This window comes from Loxodonta africana, chromosome 24, assembly GCF_030014295.1.
Source record: "Loxodonta africana isolate mLoxAfr1 chromosome 24, mLoxAfr1.hap2, whole genome shotgun sequence".
Lineage (NCBI taxonomy): Eukaryota > Metazoa > Chordata > Mammalia > Proboscidea > Elephantidae > Loxodonta > Loxodonta africana.
The window spans coordinates 34586436-34605044 of record NC_087365.1 but is presented as its reverse complement, the minus strand read 5'-3'; the positions used below and the strand labels follow the sequence as shown (position 1 = coordinate 34605044).

Below are 18609 nucleotides of genomic sequence, written 5' to 3'. Positions count from 1 at the left end.
TAATGATTGTTACTACCACTGCTATCATAATGATTATTAGTATAGATTTTAAGTGGAAGCACCCAAGATTGATTCCTACAGGACTCTGTACACCATCAGTGCTGTTAGGAGAACAGTGATTCGTTCAAGCCAGGTATTGATCCCTATAACTGGGGTTTGCACAAGACTATACTACCTTGGCTTGTCATGTGGAATACAGTGAAAAGCTTCCAGAAATCAAAGTAGATTATAGCTGTTACATTCCTCTAATCTGTGTGTCCTGACATAGAAGAAAATTAAAGTGGCGTGACAGTTTGATCTTCAAAGGACCTTAATGTGCCCCATCAGCTGCTTTTCAAGGAGATTATGGGTTTATTGATATGTTTGAATGCTCTGCCTGCCATCCATGTACCTTGTTTTCCAGGACATTATCAGGCTACGCGGATTTTAAATATGCACATGCCAAGCAACAAAACTGGGATTTCCAAAATAAATAATAAGGGATTTTTTTTTTTTTTTTAAAGGATTTAATCATATAGCAAGCTTCTCTGGTGCATTAAAAGTTTGAAGTACTTTAGTAAAATGAAATTTAAGGATTATGTCATGCCTCGTTTAAGTTGGTCTTTCATCACAACTGGAACATGCTTTCCTCAAATAGCCACTTCATTTTTTAAAAAGGGAAGAAAAAACTGAAATTGTCCATCTTTTCCTGTTTTATTATTTTTCCTTTTCTTTCTTGCCATTAACACAATTTTCTCTGGACTTGCCTAATACATACTCACATAGTTAGAGTTTTATTTGTATTTTGTGGTCATTGCTAAAAGAGCCTCAGGAGATCTTTTAGCCATAATGTAATAAGTGAGTTATATGCACACGTGGGCATTTACTCTCTCCATGTCCCCTTCTCTGTGTCTTTCTATCTCCCCTCACTCTGTTTCTTTGTGTCTCATATAAGTATTCCACAGTGGGCTCATTTCTAACATTAAATTTAGGTAGTCTTCCCTGGACACCCTTTTAACTCAGTACTGAAGTCACTCCTAAGGTTCACTCTTCAGCCAAACATTAGACAGGTCCATAAAACAAACAATACTACATGTAGCTCTACCATGTATAGGAGACTGAGTGAGCATCCCAGCCTAGGTGTGGAGGCAGGAGGGAACAGGAAAGCTGGACAAATGGAAGTGGGGAACCCAAGGTTGAGAAGGGGAGAGTGTTGACATGTCACGGGGTTGACAACCAATGTCACAAAACAATAAGTGTATTAATTGTTTAATGAGAAACTAATTTGCTCTGTAAACCTTTACCTAAAGCACAATAAAAATAAATAAAATGCCTTCTCCCCCCCCTCAAAAAAATTTAATAGACTGGCTGATGTTCTGTGTACATTATTAGCCTGTTGCCACACAATGACTGTAATGCATGGTGTTGAGGCTCTAGCATTGCCTGCAGTGCAGTCCTTTGTACTGCATGGTTGCCTTATGATGCATTTGATATATACCTTATTCTTTAGTCAGCAAGTCTAGCCACCCATTGTCATTCATGGGTTCCAGCAAACTGTTACCAGCCTGCTACTGTTACCAAACTTGCCTCAAGTGAGTATCCCTAAAACTTAGCCTTTTTTTTTTAAACTTCATCAGTAGTTTTTTTTTTTTTTTAAATTGGACTTTAGATGAAGGTTTATAGAACAAACTACCTTCTCATTAAACAATTAGTACACATGTTGTTTGTGACGTTGGTTGCCAACCCCACGACATGTCAACACTCTCCCTTTCTCGACCTTGGGTTCCCTATTGCTAGCTTTCCTGTCCCCTCCTGCCTTCTCATCCTTGCCTCTCTACTGGTGTGCCCATTTAGTCTTGTTTTGTTTTATAGGCCTGTGTAATCTTTGGCTGAAGGGTGAACCTCAGGAGTGGCTTCAGTACTGAGCTAAAAGAGTGTCTGGGGGCCTAAAATTTATTCTTGACTGTCATGCTGATCAGTTCTTACTTTGTCCATACTGACATTCTTCTTTTTTTCCCTCCCCCACCATAATTATACCAGGGAGCCATTCCCCGCCCCCCCACCCCGTTTTCACAGGAGAGGGGTTAGCTGTACTAGGGCTGTCTGATGTTTTAGTTACTGGCCGCTGATGACCCATCTGGTGTCCCATCTCTAGCTACCATTGGAATTAGAAATCTCAGTTGTATTTACCTAAGGCCTCATCAGCACTTCTTAGCCCTGCCTCTACAGATAGCCTGAGTCGTAGGGTATAAGAAAGGACAGCCACATTATTTAGGGTGTTTACTTCAACGTAGGAGTTGAAATATTGGAGTTGCACTATGTATTCCAGTCTTGACCTCACTATTTCCTACCTGTCTAACCTTAACGTCCCCAAACATTGGTTCCCTCTTCTCTAAAGTGGGGATAGGAACAGTACCTATCTCATAGAGTTTTTGGGAAGGATTAAATAAGTCAATATATGTAAAGCTCTTACTCTTAGCACAGTTCTTGGCACATGGTAAACACTGAGTTGTGGGAACAGTTTCTTGACTTGAATCACTTTTGTGGCACATATAGACTAGGGAGAGGGGAGGCCTCATAGAGGATATAATTAATGAGCTAAGTCTTGAAGAATAGGAGTTAGCCTCCTAGTAGATAGAGAAGGGAGAAGGATTCCCTGCAGCAGTATGGCTAAGAGATATAAGAGAGCATGACATATCTGTGGAAATTGAACATGGTTTACTCTGACTGGAGGGTGAGACAAAAGTGTGGAGGTGGGAGGAGGTGAGAAGGGAGGAAAGATGACCAAGAACTGATCGCAAAGAACCTTGTAGAGCTCACAGTTTAAACTTAATCCTTCATCAGTTCTATATCCACATCATCTGGTTCCTCTGTTAAGCAGTCACGTAAATGTCTTTTAGGAGCAGCAAGAACAAAAAAGGGAAAGAGGGCCGCGAACTGGCCTCAGATGAACTATCATCTCTCCTTGAAAATACTACATTAAGAATGTGCCTTGCAAGATTCATTATTGCTTTACTTGTGTTCCCTGTTGATTGTCTCATTCGTTAATCTGCTGATTCGTAACCCTGAAGTCTTGTATCCCCCCCTTTTTTTTTTTTTTTTCATTTCCTTTTTAATATATTAAGGAGCCCTGATGGCACAGTGGTTAAAGCACTTGGCTGCTAACTGAAAGGTTGTCGGTTCGAACCCACTCAGTCACTCCGTGGGGGAAAGATGTGGCAGTCTGCTTCCATATAGATTTACAGCCTTGGAAAACCTATGGTGCAGTTCTACTCTGTCCTATAGGGTCACCATGAGTTGGAATTGACTCTGCGGCAATGAGTTTGGTTTGGTTTTTAATATATTATGCTATTCCCCTTGGGACGTAAACTCCAGGACCTGTCCCTGGCCTGCTCATGTTTGTTTTCTTTGCCCCTTGTGCCTGCCTCTGCTATAACATTTGTAGTATGTGTTAAGTAATCCTTAAGGTAACATTTTTATTATGTCATAAAAAGTGCATGGCAAATATATTATAACTCATGGACTTTGTTTAAAAATGAACAGATAATTTATTGAGTGTGTTACATGAGCCTTGCTCCCCTCCCGTTTCAGCTGAGACCTGCTGCTCATTTAGCCTAGCCTCCTATTGAGTGCTCCCACCCTGTGACAAGCCGGGAAAGCAGACCCATGGTTGGTTAGAAATGATGTCATAGTTTATGTACTCAATAAAAATTTAATTAAGTCATTACAGGAATTGCAGTCATCATTTAACCCTCTGATTTCTTCTGTTTAGTTTATTATTAAACATTCAGTAATACCAGTCACCAAATCCTGATGGCTTATAAAATATCTGCATGAATTTTAATAGTTTAAATAAATGGGAAAATATGAGTAACTGATATAAAAGGAACCTTTTCCTGGTGGTGGTGCTGTATGTATGGGTTTTTATAAAAAGCAAAGCATTATGGAAAGGAGAAAAGTTTAGTAAGAGAACAGCCCAACACAGTCTAGGAGGAATTTCTCATCTGGTGGATGGCTCACGGGTGGATTGCTCCATATAGAGTGATCTGGCAAAAGGTTCCCTGTCCACCCCCTGTCCACCAACCAACAAAAGCTTAAGCAAGGGAATAAAATCCCAACAAGGGTTCACTAGAGGGAATATTCTCCTCCCCTTGACTGCTGGGCTGGCCAGAAGGCCCAATAGGCTGAGTCCAGTAGTTCAGGAAGCTGCTCTTCACCTGTTGCCTGCAGATCATGTGTCTGCACTGGTGGAGCTTCCACCCTTTTCCAGGAAGGGCCCATTTCATGATCTAATCCGGCCTGGGTGATGATATCTTAAAATCATCCCTAGCTGTGGCAGCTTGTCATCCCTCAGCTAAAGGTGACGAGGAGGCAGCTTACGGGTCACTGGAATTAGAATGCAGTTCCAGGAGACAGAGGAACCTTGCTAATAAGGAACTCCATTCCTGCTCTGTGTTCTTTCTGGGCAATAGCTAGTCAGAATGCAGGGCTATCCAAGAGAATGTATGTCCACAGACCTTCCTGGAAAGCAAGAACTGAGGTTTGCAGGTTAATATGTTGGTGATCTCCAGAAGTCCCCTGTAGATGGTAAAGTAGAAAAAGCCCAACCCAGAGACCTCATTCTAATCCTGTAATCCTGGATCTGACACTAACTTGTGTGACCTTGGACAAATCCCTTTCTCTTTCCGAGTCTCAGTTTATCATTTCCTCAAGGGAATTGAGGGGTCTCTGAGGACCCTTCCAGCTCTAATGCTTAATGGCTTGATGCAACACAAAAACTAGCTCTGCTGAGCAGGCCCAGTGAAAGTTTGCCTCTGAGAGGTGCTCTTGCCTTAGTGTTTGACACCTCTGGCATTGTCCTTTTATGGCTCTGGTTCTTCTTAGATAATGAGAAGAGCAACTAGTATGGGGGTAGGGAGAGACACTCATGACTATCAGGAGGTCTGGGTTATAGTCCCATCCTCACATTACAAAGGAATTAACTCTAGCTCTGGCCTATTCTTTGACTTTGCCTCTCATCCCCAGCCCATTCAGGAAGACAGTGCAGTAGAAGTTTGGCAATATGTGTCTGAAATTTCAGAAACATGGAAGGTGATCAGCAGCAAAAAACCTAAAACACCCTGTGTAATCTGATTGAAGATGCGGTGTGTGGTACTCCAGCCCTTGTCAGGATTCAGTCATCAACATGCCTGTTGGAGCCCCTACTGGGTATTGGGGCACACGTAGTTGGGACTCAGTTTATTAAACTGAGTGACTGCTGTGTGTAATTTGGGATCAAATCTAAAAGATAAAAGACACTGGCAAACTGAGGTGAATCCTGACAGATAACAGAATTGGGAATAGATGGGCAGCTTGACTTGTTGGGGACCTTCTCTGAGCTCTTCATCCTGTTAAGAGTCTGTGACAACCAAGCCAAAAATCAGCTTTTTGGTTTTGTCCTTTCTTTCATACTTTTGTTTTTGCCATTTTGTTTCTCTAGGTTAATCCCTATATCCTGAAGAAGAACATGATCTTCATGACAGATAGTTTCTATGCTGCAGTCTTGGGCTATGATGAGGTAAGATCACTTGCCAAGCCTCAGGCAGAAGGGATGAGAGCCTCTGAGGGAAGCCTCAGGGAACACCCTCACCTCCTGCCATTAGGGCTCTGTATTTATTTCCTCATTATCCTCACTGACAGGGCAACTAGAATGAATGTGCAGCAGTTTGCCTAACGCTTGGGAAAGAAAACACTACATAATATAGTCAGATCGCTAGCCAGCAGGTGCTGGATGGGGGCTCAAAGGCAAGTCAGTCCTTGTGCCAGCCCCAGATGCCAAACTACACACTTTTTTTTTTGTTTCGTTTAAATTATAAAAGCAATACATACTCATTTTTTTTTAATTTATAAAATGTACATAAATGGTTGAAGTAGAAACTAGAAGGCTTTTGCCCCCTTTTGTCCAATTCCCTGCCCAAGAGGAAGACTCCATTAATAGTTTATTGTGTGTCCTTCTAGACATTATCTGTGCATAGACAAACACCTATACATACAGATGAATGTTTTATTTATGCAAATGAGTTACTTTATACACAATATTTTGCAGCTTGCCTTTTTCATCTAACAATATATCTTGGACATCCTTCCACATCAGACCATTTAGATCTAGCTCATCTTTTATTATGAAAATTTCAAACACATGGAAGAGTTAAAAGAATGGTGTAATGAACTCCTGTATACCCACCAAGATTCACTATACCTCATCTTTTTACCAACCATGTCCTGTTAGACTCATTTTGTGGTTACCTCCAGGTTTAATGCAAGTGTTCTCTCTCTTGGGAAACTGTCCTGGAAGTTGCCCCGGCTGGGCTGGGGATTTCTTCTCAGTGGTGACAGTGTCTGTTGTGTTTGTATTTCTATTGCCTAGCGTGGTGCTTGGCTCGTGGCAGGTGAAGAATGAGGAAGAGCGGAATTGCATGAAGGAATGAAAGCAAGAAACTAGAATTCAGGCTGGAGGAAATGTTATCAGCCTGAAAATAATAATTAAAGTCTAGAAATAAGCTTACCTGCCCCCGCCAAAAAAAGTAAATGACTTTCCCAGGGTCGCAGGACTAGTTGAAATTGAGACCTCTTGATTCCCGATCTACCAGATATCCCCAATCCCCAATTGTAAGAGACCAGTTTAGTTTGCACACCACACACACCGTAAATTTAACAGGAGCTTTTGAGGGGTAGGGTGGGGCTTGAAAAACACTGCTTAAATGTACACATCAATTATTAAATTGGATGAGTCTGTCTTCAGAAACATTACCATATACAAAAGAATGAGGGTTAGAACTGAAGTATTCTTTTCTATTAGCATTTGTTTGGAGGTCTTTGCGGAAGGTGGCTCGGTTGAATCTTTTCAACAGTGTTAATAAAGATGTTCAGAATTTTGTCAGTTGTCTCTCCCCCATCTGTATGCCCGAGCGTCTCACCCAAACATACCTGGGATGCTTTTTAAATCTTGAACACCTCTCTGAATCCAGTTCAGTTAGGAGCAGAGCCTAGTATTTCAGCAAGTACCCCAGGTGACTCTTAAGAGCAGAATGTTTGGGAAATACGCTAATTTCTTGAGGCATATTTTTTAAATATCCTGTCTGGGCCCTATCCCTCAAAGATTCTGATTTAATTCGCGTAGGTGGGCATCTGTATTTGTAAATGTTCCTTAGGTAATTTTAACATGCAATTCTTGAACACTAAATTTTAAGGTGTGTATGTATGCAAACAACCTAGAGATCTAGTGAAAATGCAGATTCTGATTTGTCAAGTCTGGGGTGAGGCCTGAGATTCTCCTGCTAAAAAGCTGCAGGTGATGCAGGTGCCACCTTTCTGCAGACCACACTTTCGGTGACAAGATTCTAGAACTGTGCTATCCAATACTAGCCATGTGTGGCTATTTTGATTTAAATTAATTGCATAAAATTAAAAATCAGTTCCTCGGTCACACTAGCCACATTTCAAGTACACAAAAATCATGTGTGCCTAGTGGCTACTTTATTGGACAGTGCAGATACAGAACATTTTCATCATCACAGAAAGTTCTTTTGGATAGCGCTGTTCTGTAGCAGCCTTTTCCTAGAGTCTTGCTTGGTTTGTGCCTCCCTCCTGGACACTCCTGGAACCTTCCTGTGTTCTATTACATCAGGTCCAAATTCCTCCCTGGAACTTCCAGGCTTTCTGTGGACTTTCTCACTCCCACTGTGTCATGCCCATCTACTGTTATCTCCCATTGCCCTCTAATGTGTAGCTTTCTCCCCAAATGAGGCCAGCCATTTGTCTCACTGCCCCACAGAAATGTTGTGCCATTTGAGGCTCTGCTGGACATTGTGGTGTTGATGGTAGTAGCTGAGTCTTTGTCCCCTTTGTACCTTAGGGCCTAGTTCTGGGCCTGGTACTTTGTAGACACCCCCTCTACAAATATTCTTGTCTAGAATATGCTGTGGTTCTTTAAGTCCTTCCTATCCTTAAAGACTTCTCCACAAAGCTTTCCCTGACCTCGCTATATCTTTTGTGTTTTTTACTCTGAATTTCAACATCCGTCTACCCACCCATTTAAGCAGGTGTTTATTGAACGTACATAGTGGTGTCGAATCAAATCTTTACTATGTGAGGCCCTGCCACTCTTAACCCTGAACTATAACCAGATCCCTCTAGGGCCAGGACAATCCCTGCAGCGTCCTCTCAGCTATTCTAGACCTAGACATCTTAATTCCCCGAAGGATCCTTTCTTTGTATCATGAAGGAAAACAAGTAGGCATTCTATTAGATTGCAGACAAATTGCTGTGCAGCCTCAGTGCGTAGGTTTTTCTTTTCCTGTTTCCTTAGTCAAAATTGATACTCTTAGATCAGAGTCCCAGTTGTTTTCACTGACTTACAAGCAGTGTGGTGGAAAGAAGACTGGAGTTGAGTTCATTTACTTACTCAGCCATTTTTATTGCGCTCCCACTCTGTGTCAGGTACTGCGTTCTGAGTCGATAGTCAGATACCATTTCCTGACCTCCCTAGTGCATTCTGGTCCTAGCTCTATCACCAATTAGCTAGATAACCTCTAAGCCTCAGTTTATTTATCTTTCAAATGGGGATAATAATATCTGCTTTACTTGACGTACATAGTCATTTTGAGGTATGTGAAGGAACTCTGACAGTCTGGAGCAATAAGTTTGTTATCACTGTTATAACCTGAGTCCTGAGTCATCCTTCTCCTTCTGAGTGCTCAGGAATTCCTGATTATGGATTTGCCCCTTCCCAGGATCTCACACATGACAGCAGGCCGTGGCTCCCAGGCTTTTGCTTTCCTGGGCCCTGCCCTCATTCTCTCAAGTTGCTGTGCCACCCGCTTCCCCTCCCACCCCTCCCCATGTAGCACATGTGGGTCACTGCCAGCAGCACTCCGGCATGTGCCCAGGGCATTTCAGACACAGGCAGGCTGTTGTGTTAGCCAACAGCTTGGAGAGTGGTGATGTGCCTGAGCTTGTCCTTGGCCCCTGTCCCCATCTGCTGGAAGAAGCTGGTTTTCCTGACTTAGCCATTGCGCCAGCATAGCCTCTTAAACTGTGGAACTGTAGGGATGTTTATCACTGGCATTTGGAACAGGTGGAATGCTTTTCCACCAAACTGTCAGCACCCCATACTGAACAGGGCCCTTCCTGGCAGTAGGCCTGGAGCCACAGACCTCATGCACCATGATGCCCCAGAGGCCAACCCACAATGTTACATCGCGTAAGTGCTCCCTGGTCCTTGTGTAATGATATACTGTTTACAGAGCCTTTTTGTGGCCATTATCTCTGAATTCTCACAACTCTGTGGAATATAAACTGAGGTTAAAGGAGGGTAAATGGCTTTCCAGAGTTCACGCAGCCATTAAATGACAGAGCTGGTATTTGAACTCAGGTGGTCTGACTGCCAGATCCCACTGTTCTTTCAACTACATCCACAACTGCCTGCCAAAGCATGATCCTAATCTTTGTATCCACCATATCAATGGCTAACAAAATGCCCTTACGTTATCTTCTTTTTATAATTCAAGAATGTTATAAACAGGACAAACAGTTTCATCTCTTTTAATAAGTGAGAAGGTTGAAACTCGGGTTTAGTGAATTGCCTATCATTGCTGACCTGGCCTTCTTACTCCAAGTCAGCCCTTTTTCTGGTTCTACACACTACCTTGGCCACCTGGACAAAACAACTTCTCAGGACCTTTTCCTTCCTTCGCCCCCACCTCAGGAAACAAGACCCTTCCCCCCGCCCCGCCCGCCCCCCACTTTACTAGAGATCTGAGTAGAAAATGGCCCTAGCACATGGCCCCAGCCTTCATTTAGCTTCTGCTTGATGGTTAGGCTTCCCAACAAAGGTTTCCTCTGTACTGGGAGAGACAGTTCTAAGCGCACACATACACACGGACTCTGGGCATTGCCCTCTGTGGCTCATGGCGGTCCTGCTGAACAGCCTGTTCCTCTGCTTAAAGGGAGGAAAATAAGGGAGAAAGGCTGGGCTGGCCATGGCTAACCCAGAGCTGGGTAATGGTGAGGCCAAGGTACCTGGCTCCCTTCCCCAAGGAGCCAGCTGCCTTGCAGATGTGTGCCCTTGGGCCAGGAGAGAAGGCTCAGTCCATGCCCATCTCAATTACTAGGAAAAAAACCAAATTACTCCCTAGCCCGTGCTTTGTTGACAGCAGTGGAAACACTGTTGCTACCATTTCTCTTCTTGGCCACTTAAGCATTGCCTGGACTAGGTGCATTGTGTGGTAGAGTAGAAGGAGCCGTGGGGCTGGGAGGGTTGACCAGACATGAGCCCCAGCTATGCATCAACCTTGCCAAGTCACTGTCTGGGTCCCCTGGTCTTCCTCTGTATAAAATGAAGGACTTGAACCAGATGCTGCCATCAGATCCCTTCCAGTTCTGCTACTTAGCTGCCCCATTACTGCCTCACAGTATTTGTAAGGTCCTCAGCTGATTCTGTGGTGTGCTAGCCTATTTACAGTATCCCCAGCTTTTGTATCATGGCTCTGTGAGACTCCTGAGAAGACAGATTGTACTCCGTATTTCAGGGAATCCTTTCAGATGATCATGCGTTGGCTGCTGCCCTTTGGAGAAGCTTGTTCAGCCGGAAATGTGAAGACCCTCGACACCTTGAACTGCTGGTGGAATACGTGAGGAAACAGGTGAGCAGCCCTTCTCTCTTGTCCGGAGTCTCATGGAAAGTGGGTCACCCCTCAGTCTAAGGGTGCTGGGCTTTCAGAGGATCATGGGAGGCTGAGTTACCAGAGGCCATTCTGAGGGAATTGTAATCAAATCACGTCAGCAGGAGACACTGATGAGCACCTTCTGTGTGTCCAACCATGAGTTTGGCCAGAGGAGTTGGGGAATGGGACTGGAAGAAGAAGAAAAGGCACTGAGTAGTCTCCTACCTTCACTAGACATCTGATTGCCTCCTGTGGGCCAGGTACAGTCACTGCACACAAGCCCTGTAAGACACCAGCATAGGGTGTGGTGGCAGCCAGTCACTGTAGTCCCTTTCTGTACCCACTTTGAACCCCGGAGTTCATACTTCCTGATTTCTAGCAGGACTAGGCTCCGGGCAGCATTCCACAGGCATCCCTCAAGCCTCTTCCCACTGGTTGCTATTGGTAGTCAAGCAGGGTCCCCTGCTTTAGTACCTCAGCTTTCTTGTTCCCCAGGGTTCCCTGATACCAGAGCCTTTAGGAGAAAGCTCCAGAGTGAGGACTGTTTAAATGCATAGTTTTTCCTCAAGCCAATGGAGAATTAACTCCTTGATCTCTCTGCCCCCAGTTCCTGTATTGATGGGAAACCCATACTAAATAGATGAGTGAGCAGAGCAGCAGGGAGAGGGTACTTAGAAGCTTTTCTAGGGTCTCCCAGTGAGTCAGCCTACACAGCTGGCCTAGAGCCGAAGCTGGGTGATTCATGTAGCCACTAGAGCCCCCAGCTGCTCCAAACACTCATCAGCTCAGGCTATCCCATGAGTCATAGCTGTGCTTCATGGGCCTGGCCTCTGGAGCTGAAAGGACCTCACCCCACAGTTATTATCCTATTCATTTGTGTCCCTGGCCTTCAAGCCCCCTAAAGCCAGGAGAAAGAAGGCCAGACCCCAGCTCTTGAGGAGAAGAAAGATGGAGCCAGCAGGACTAGCATGTTGGTTGCTGGAACAGCCACATATTGGGCCTTTTCAGACCCAGAGAGCAGAGAACCCAGAAGCCAGGACTTTTTGTGGACCATTTTTCAAATCTGCCAGAGGCAGGGAGAAGGCACTGTGGCCAGAGGGTCCCACTCCACAGAAGATCTGAGACTCACGCTGCTGACGAGGCTCGCTCTCAGACAAAGGAAGCATTTAGCAAAGCAAATGCTATGTTTTCTGAGAGACCAGCCCAACTTTGGTCTTGGTGGGCTTTCTCCTATCGTGGGCTTTGTGCAGGGGCCATGACTAGGGCACAGTTGGGACCTCTGAGGGTCCTAAATGAATGCCCATATAAGAAGCCCTGTATGGCCTAGTGAGAGACAGTTATGGGGCTCCTGAGAAAGCAGAGAGTTTTGATGGGGACCCAGTTCTGTCAGCAAACCTTGTGAGCATCTGCTGTGCCAGGTACTCTGTTGGGAAAGCAGATATTATTAAGACCTAGTCCCTGTGCTCAGGAACCAGCTCATGGTTTGGCAAGGAGACCAGTCAGGCACAAAGCTAATACTAGAATAAGTCAGTCTGTGATGTGATACAGGCAGGAACAAGGACTGTAAAAGGCCAGAGAAAGAAAGAGTAATTCTGACCAAGTAGGGCAGGAAAGATTGGGAAGCTGGGCCTAGACTAGTCCTCTGCTATGATGATATTTGGTATGGTACATGGCCCGAGACCATCAGAGGTTGTATCAAAGTTTCTAACCAAGGAGGTGGACAAAGTGGTGGCTTTAGAGACAGAAATGGAGTAGTTGAGAAGAGGAGTGGGTTTTCGGGAAGGTAACGGTTCAGTTGGAGCTCTGTGCACTGAAGGAAATAGCAGGACATGTGGCAGGCCAGACCCGGGTATATGTGAGAGCTGGGGGTTGAGGTTTGAGAGTCAGCAGCCTGAAGATGAAGCAACAGGAGTGAATGCGCTCTTGGAAGAGGGAGACAATTCAAGGCCTAAGATGAAGCCTCCTGCCCCTCCCCTCTCTCTCCAAATGCCAAAAAAACCCCAAAATGGAGCCCCATCTTTCTGAATCCAGTGCTGACTCCTGCTCTGATTCAGTTCTCACTGCAGATTTTGCCTCTCTATTTAAAAGCATTTCTTATTCTGCTGCTCTGCTTACTGGTAGGCAACCTAGGGAATCCTCCCAGCGACTGCCATTTTCTCCTGAGACTCAGCCAGTCACTAGATCAACTGCCTCTAGAAGAACTGCCTGATCACGTCTCCCCTGTACCTGTGCCGGTTCTCTCCCATCACAGTTGTCCCCTTCCTCAAGGATGGAACCTCCACTTAGATTCCTTGAAAAGGGCTGAGAGCACCCAGGGGCCTGGCTTTGCCCAGGGCAGTGGCATCCAGCCTGATCCTCGGCATGGTCTTCAGTCTGGCCTTGCCGGGAAGTAGAGCTCTGAGCACTGGGATTGGAGCTCACCATCTCTATGCCAGACAGGCTGGAGGCACAGCTAGGAGAAAGCCCGGAGAGGCCAGGATTGCTGTCTCCAGATAACTGTCAGTGTGGGAAGCAGGAGGATACTGTGCTTGGTCTCTCCAGTTCCAGAGGGAAGGAGGATCAGTGTGAAAGTATAGGAGAGCAGCAGTGGGTTCTCTGGGATGTGATTTTAACAGCAGAGCTGTGCAGGGGGACAAACACCCCCAGCCATCTAGAAGGTGGAGCTGGGCTTGCTGACCATGTGTCAGGGCCCACTAGAGGACAGTAGAGTGCTACGTATTAAAAAAAAGTGAATGACTAGCACTGTACATATGTCATTTAATCTTTTCACGAGTCCTGTGAGGTACACATGACTGTCCCCTCTCTCAGATGAGGGCCCATGGTCTCAGGGGAAATGGCTCACCTTGGATCGGTACTCTCTCTTACCCAGCAGTTTTGGTTGAGGATGGACAGGATGATATCTGTAAGTTGCAAGACCCAGCTTCTGGACTACAAGAACTTTCTAGGGAGGGTGTATCAGAAGAGTAGTCTTTGGAATGTATGTGTCTGTTTGCCTTTTCATCCCATCCATCTTGATGGGGAATTCCCTGAAGCCTTCCCAGTGAGCTGCCCCAGTGATTTTTGTTTCTCAGAAGCTCCTAAATGAAATGAATCTGGGGAACCAGAGACTCCCTGGCTTGGGTGCTGGGCTGGTCAGCAGCCCCCGCCCCTTCCTCAGCTTTGAGAGACTAGTTCTTTATGGCACCTCATGTCTGCCCCGCCCTTGTCGCTTTGCTCTGATCCCTGCTCTCCTGTTTGCAGATGCAATACCTGGACTCTATGAATGGAGAGGATCTGCTTCTGACAGGGGAGGTGAGCTGGCGCCCTCTAGTGGAGAAGAATCCTCAGAGCATCCTGAAGCCCCATTACCCAACTTACAACGACGAGGGTCTTTGATGGCTTTTCCCTCCAAACAGCTGGCCGACTAGCTTGAGGAACCTCCAGGAGAGAGATGGCTGTTTTGCCCAGGACTCAGCAGAAAGAAGCCTGAACTGACCTTTGAACAGCATCTTCAACTACCTGGCCCCATTTGTATTCATTTTCCTCTTAGTGTGCCCAGGAGTCTGATCTGGTGGGGTATAGTGCTGAGAGAACCCCTAGCTCTTCTGGGGTGTCCTCTTCCTTGGAGAAACACTAAGCAAGAGCTCTCCAGCACACTCTCCCCACGTTCCGCCCCCCCACGAGCAACTATGTGTGACTGACAGCTTTTCCCAAAGGCATGGGAAAGGATGGGGGTAGGTTAGAAAGGGGACACCCCCACCAAGGGCCCACTGTAGCCTACGAGCAGTTTGTAATGCTGCTGAGTCAAGACGGGTAACCATGTTTCTGTGACCTGACTTTGAGCCATGGGTGAGTTGGCCATTAAAAGAAATAGAGACTTATCTCTGCCATGGCTCTCCTTTATTGTAGTGGCTTTTAGAAACATAGCTGAGATGGTGATGCCATGAACTGAGGGGTACTGCCTGGCTCAGATACAGACAGGGAGAAGGGAAGGGTCTCTGCTGCCACTTATATCTCCAGTTTATGGAGGTGTATTGCTGCTCTAGCCTACCAGACCCCAGCCTCTGGGACCAAGGAGGCCTCTGGTGGCCAAGGGGCCATTCTGAGTCATTTGGAAAGAGGCATCAGAAATAAACTTCCCTATGTCACCCCCAGTGAACTGGGTGAGGAACATGCTGTCTTTCCTTTCTCGGCCTTCTTTATATGAGATGTTGGGGAGAAGAGGAGAACCTTCATTCTGGCTTACTTCTACTGTCCTGGGCCCCAGCCTGTGTGCCCTGCTTTCTGTCCCCTTCTCAGCTTCAGGGCTTGTACTGCAGAACTACCACAGTCTGAGTGCTGGACGACCAGTCCCCTCCTTCCTCTGAGCGCAGGCCATCTCTTGGGGGATTTTCTTTAAGCTGAAGAAGGAGGTGGGGAGTCATATTGTTCACCCCTCCCCCAATCAGACTTTCTTCATTTAACTTGCTATAAAATGAGTCATATAAAGAAACTCTATATGGCTGAGGTGTATCCCACTTCTGTGAAAACATTACAAATCAAACCGCCTTCTCTTGGTTTATTTAAGATGCTTTTGTTGCGAGCGGAGCTCTATGGTGAAGCCTTCACTGTGTGTGAGATAATAACACCTTGTAACTCATTACAGCTGGGCACTATTTACATAAACCAGAGCTGAGCCAGGCAGGAATTTGCTGATTAATTTATTTTTAATGGAGTGAAGTATACCATGCACCAAAATAAACTTTACTGTGTGTACCTAACTGCTCCTGGAATGGATGGAAAAATTAATGGAACAGATTTTGGCTCCCAACTCTACACATTAATTCATATATAAAAGTTATTTGAGCCTTAACCCATTTGCTGCCCAGGGCAGCTCCCCAGCCACAGATCCCAGCCCACAGTACCAGTTCAGCTACTGGGCTTGCTTTAGAATGTTGGAATCTCAGATGTGGAAGGAACTTTAAGGTCATTTAGTCCAGTCTCTGGCCACTACGTTCAACATCCCAGCTGGCCTATATTCGTATAGGTTGTAATGAACCCCTCTAGCATCGGCTAGCTCCTGCCTCCAGAGCCACGTCCTCGCTCTGTAGGATGGCAGTCATCATTAAATGCTGGAACTCCTAATAAGGAGTCACGTTTAGCAGAGCCAAATTGTATCTATCATGTCTGATGTCCTAAAGCCCTTACTTCCTGGCCGTCTGCATTTTCACTGACTGTCCTAATCCTCCTTGACTTCAAGATAAAATCCAGACAAGGCTCTTCTTACTCTGCCCCCTGCCTCCATTTCCAGCCTATTATGAGTCCTGGAAATCCTGGTAGCATAGTGGTTAAGAGCTACAGCTGCTAACCAAGAGGTCTGCAGTTTGAATCCACCAGGCACTCCTTGGAAACCGTATGAGGCAGTTCTACTCTGTCCTATAGGGTCGCTGTGAGTCGGAATCGACTCGACGGCAACGGGTTTGGTTTGGTTTGGTTAGTTTTTTTTTATGAGTCCTTAACCCGTTTCTTCTCTAAGCAAATGGAACCAGTTGTTACCTGGAGAGGCCACACCGTGTTTCCTCTACAGGGAACCTTCTTCCTTCTCTCTTCTGACTAGAGAAATCCCATCCTTCCTCCCATGTCGCCTCCTGTGCATCCCAGGCATAGGCACACTGTTTGCCGTGCTCCTGCGGTATAGTATGCTTTGCTCTGTCAGTGCTCAGCCCTTCTGCGTTGAAGTTACTTTTTTACATACCCACCTTCCATACTGCACTTTGAGTTCCTTCAGAGTGGAGACTGGGTTGGTATTGGTCACCTTTGTTTTTCCAGCACTCAACAGATTGCCTGACTCATAGTAGACATCAGTATAAATGAAATCGGTATAAAATGAAAGAAGGAATGAATGACTAAATCATCAATTATCAATTCAAGTCCAACAAAAAGGTGCCTTTCTGGACCATTCTCTTTGTGTGACCTACAGTTCACTTTATTTTAGCAACTAAGTATAAAGTACTTCCTTTGTCTTCAGCACAGGAATCAAACTAAGAGTTCTTTGCATAGCTAAATGATTTTCTAAGGTAAATCGTTACTATTGTACAAAACAAATGAAGGGCATGATTTCTTGCCCTCAGGGAGATTGCTCTCTAGCAATAATTTTGTCATTTATTTGTACTCTGTGTCCTTCCAGAAAGGATCAAAGCAAACTACAGTAAGAGACACAGTTATGGTAAAACTATTAAAACAAAGTTTAAAAGATAAAATGCAAGTACTGGGAGGGAAAATAATTATATCAAAAACCTAGGCAGCTAATAACCAACTTTTATATGAAATTTGTAATTTATGAAATATTGTAAATGCACACTCTCACAATGGTGCGGTAACATGGCTAATATCCTCATCGTTGTGTACGTTGTCTTCTTTACATACGTGAGGCCTAGAGAGTTAGCCAGGGTATAGAGAGCTAAGAGTGTGCTCCAGCCAGTCGTCTGGCTCCAGGGCCCCTGCTGGCTCCCCATTCCACACTTCCACCCTGCCTTCCTCGGGTCTTCGAGGAAACCTCCTGCAATTGAGTGTGAGATCTTGCTCTGAGCTTCCTGGCACCCAAAGGTAGAAAAAAGAAAGCCTTAAGCTTATGTAGTTCTCAGCACATAAAAGGGAATATACCAGTTCATCAGAAGGAACAAACTTTTTCCTTACTCTTCAGAGCAGAATGTACTATAAGGGATATTAAGTGAGAAACACTAATGTAGTAAACAGTACCCCTAAGATTTCAGTTTTACCTAAAAAAATCTTAAAATAATAAATAATTGCTATTTCTTACATCAAGCTAAGATTAAAGCCGAGGTCACATTCAGCCAGTGTTTTTTGAATATCTTCTCTGTGACAGACACAGCTTGGTATTTTTACTAGTTATCTCATTTAACTCGATGAGAATCTAGTGAGGTAAGGATTATTCGCTCATGTTCCAGCTGAGGGAAACTGAAGCTTGGGGGGCCCTTACGTACCCTGCGTGCAGTCTGGGGTTGTCTGCACTGCTTCTCATACTAAAAAGCAATGCCAGATGGGGAAGGGGCACTTGTGCTATGTTAAAAAGTAAAAAAACTAAAGCAGTATTCCAGCCATGTGGGCTTATATGGGCAGAAACGTAGACTAACTGGAAAAATCAGAACAAGGGGGTTAATCAGAAAAGCCTTGGACGGAGTCTGGACATGAAGGATGGCAAGTTTTAGGTAGGTGGGAAGTTTTAGGTAGGGGGGAAGAAGCGAGGAGCTGCCCAGGTGGAGGAGGCACAGGAGAAGAAGCTCTTCAGACCCAAGTGAACCAGCTGAGTTGGTTGCTAAAGGAAGAAAAGGCTGCAGAGATGAGGCGGGGCCGTGAGTGAGGTCGCCTGGATTTCACAGCTAACCAAAGGGTCGGCAGTTTGAATCCGCCAAGCGCTCCTTAGAAACTCCGTGGGGCAGTTCTACTCTGTCCTCTATGGTCGCTATGAGTCGGAATCGACTCGACGGCACTGGGTTAGTAGGCAGAGGTAGAATCTGGAGTAGAAGCCAGAGGAGAGGAGAGATTCCAGGAGGAGGAAGCTCTCAATGCCACGTGCTACAGAGAGAAGGCAAAGGAGCGAGTGTGTGAGGTGCAAGGACTTTGGACCACGCCAGGAACGATTTTTTTTTTTTTTTTTTTGGAGAGAAAGCAGATTGCAAAGGGTTAAGAAGGCAGCGATTGTTAGTATCTTGGGAAGCGTCTAGCTGAGAAGAAATGGAGAAAAATGGGACAGGAATTAGGAGAGCAGGATGAAAAATAAAGTATGTTCTGCCCAGGGAAAAGCTGAAGGTGGGTGTGGAGGAGTCAGATTGGTTAAATGCTGAAGCACTTATTTCAGCTGGAAACTTTCCGTAAGTGTTAGATATTATTATTAGATCCCTCTGGAAGTGGGAGCCTGGTCTTGAGAACAAGGACCTGGCTCTGGAGG

At 45.3% G+C, this 18609-nt stretch overlaps 1 protein-coding gene across 3 annotated transcripts in view; it reads left to right on the top strand.

Moving 5' to 3' along the window:
- The window catches only part of LOC100667966 (ubiquinol-cytochrome c reductase complex assembly factor 1), a 112514-nt gene extending 97972 nt beyond the window's left edge, over positions 1 to 14542 (top strand). For 2 of the 3 annotated variants that reach the window (XM_003411676.3, XM_023550174.2), the window contains exons 8-10: positions 5459 to 5536; positions 10548 to 10661; positions 13923 to 14542. In XM_003411676.3, coding sequence (XP_003411724.1) covers positions 5459 to 5536; positions 10548 to 10661; positions 13923 to 14057 — 327 coding nt within the window. In that variant the 3' untranslated portion in view covers positions 14058 to 14542. The remainder of the gene's footprint in view (positions 1 to 5458; positions 5537 to 10547; positions 10662 to 13922) is intronic. The other variant, XM_010591637.2, reaches the window with a different exon arrangement.
- Positions 14543 to 18609: the final 4067 nt, after the last annotated feature.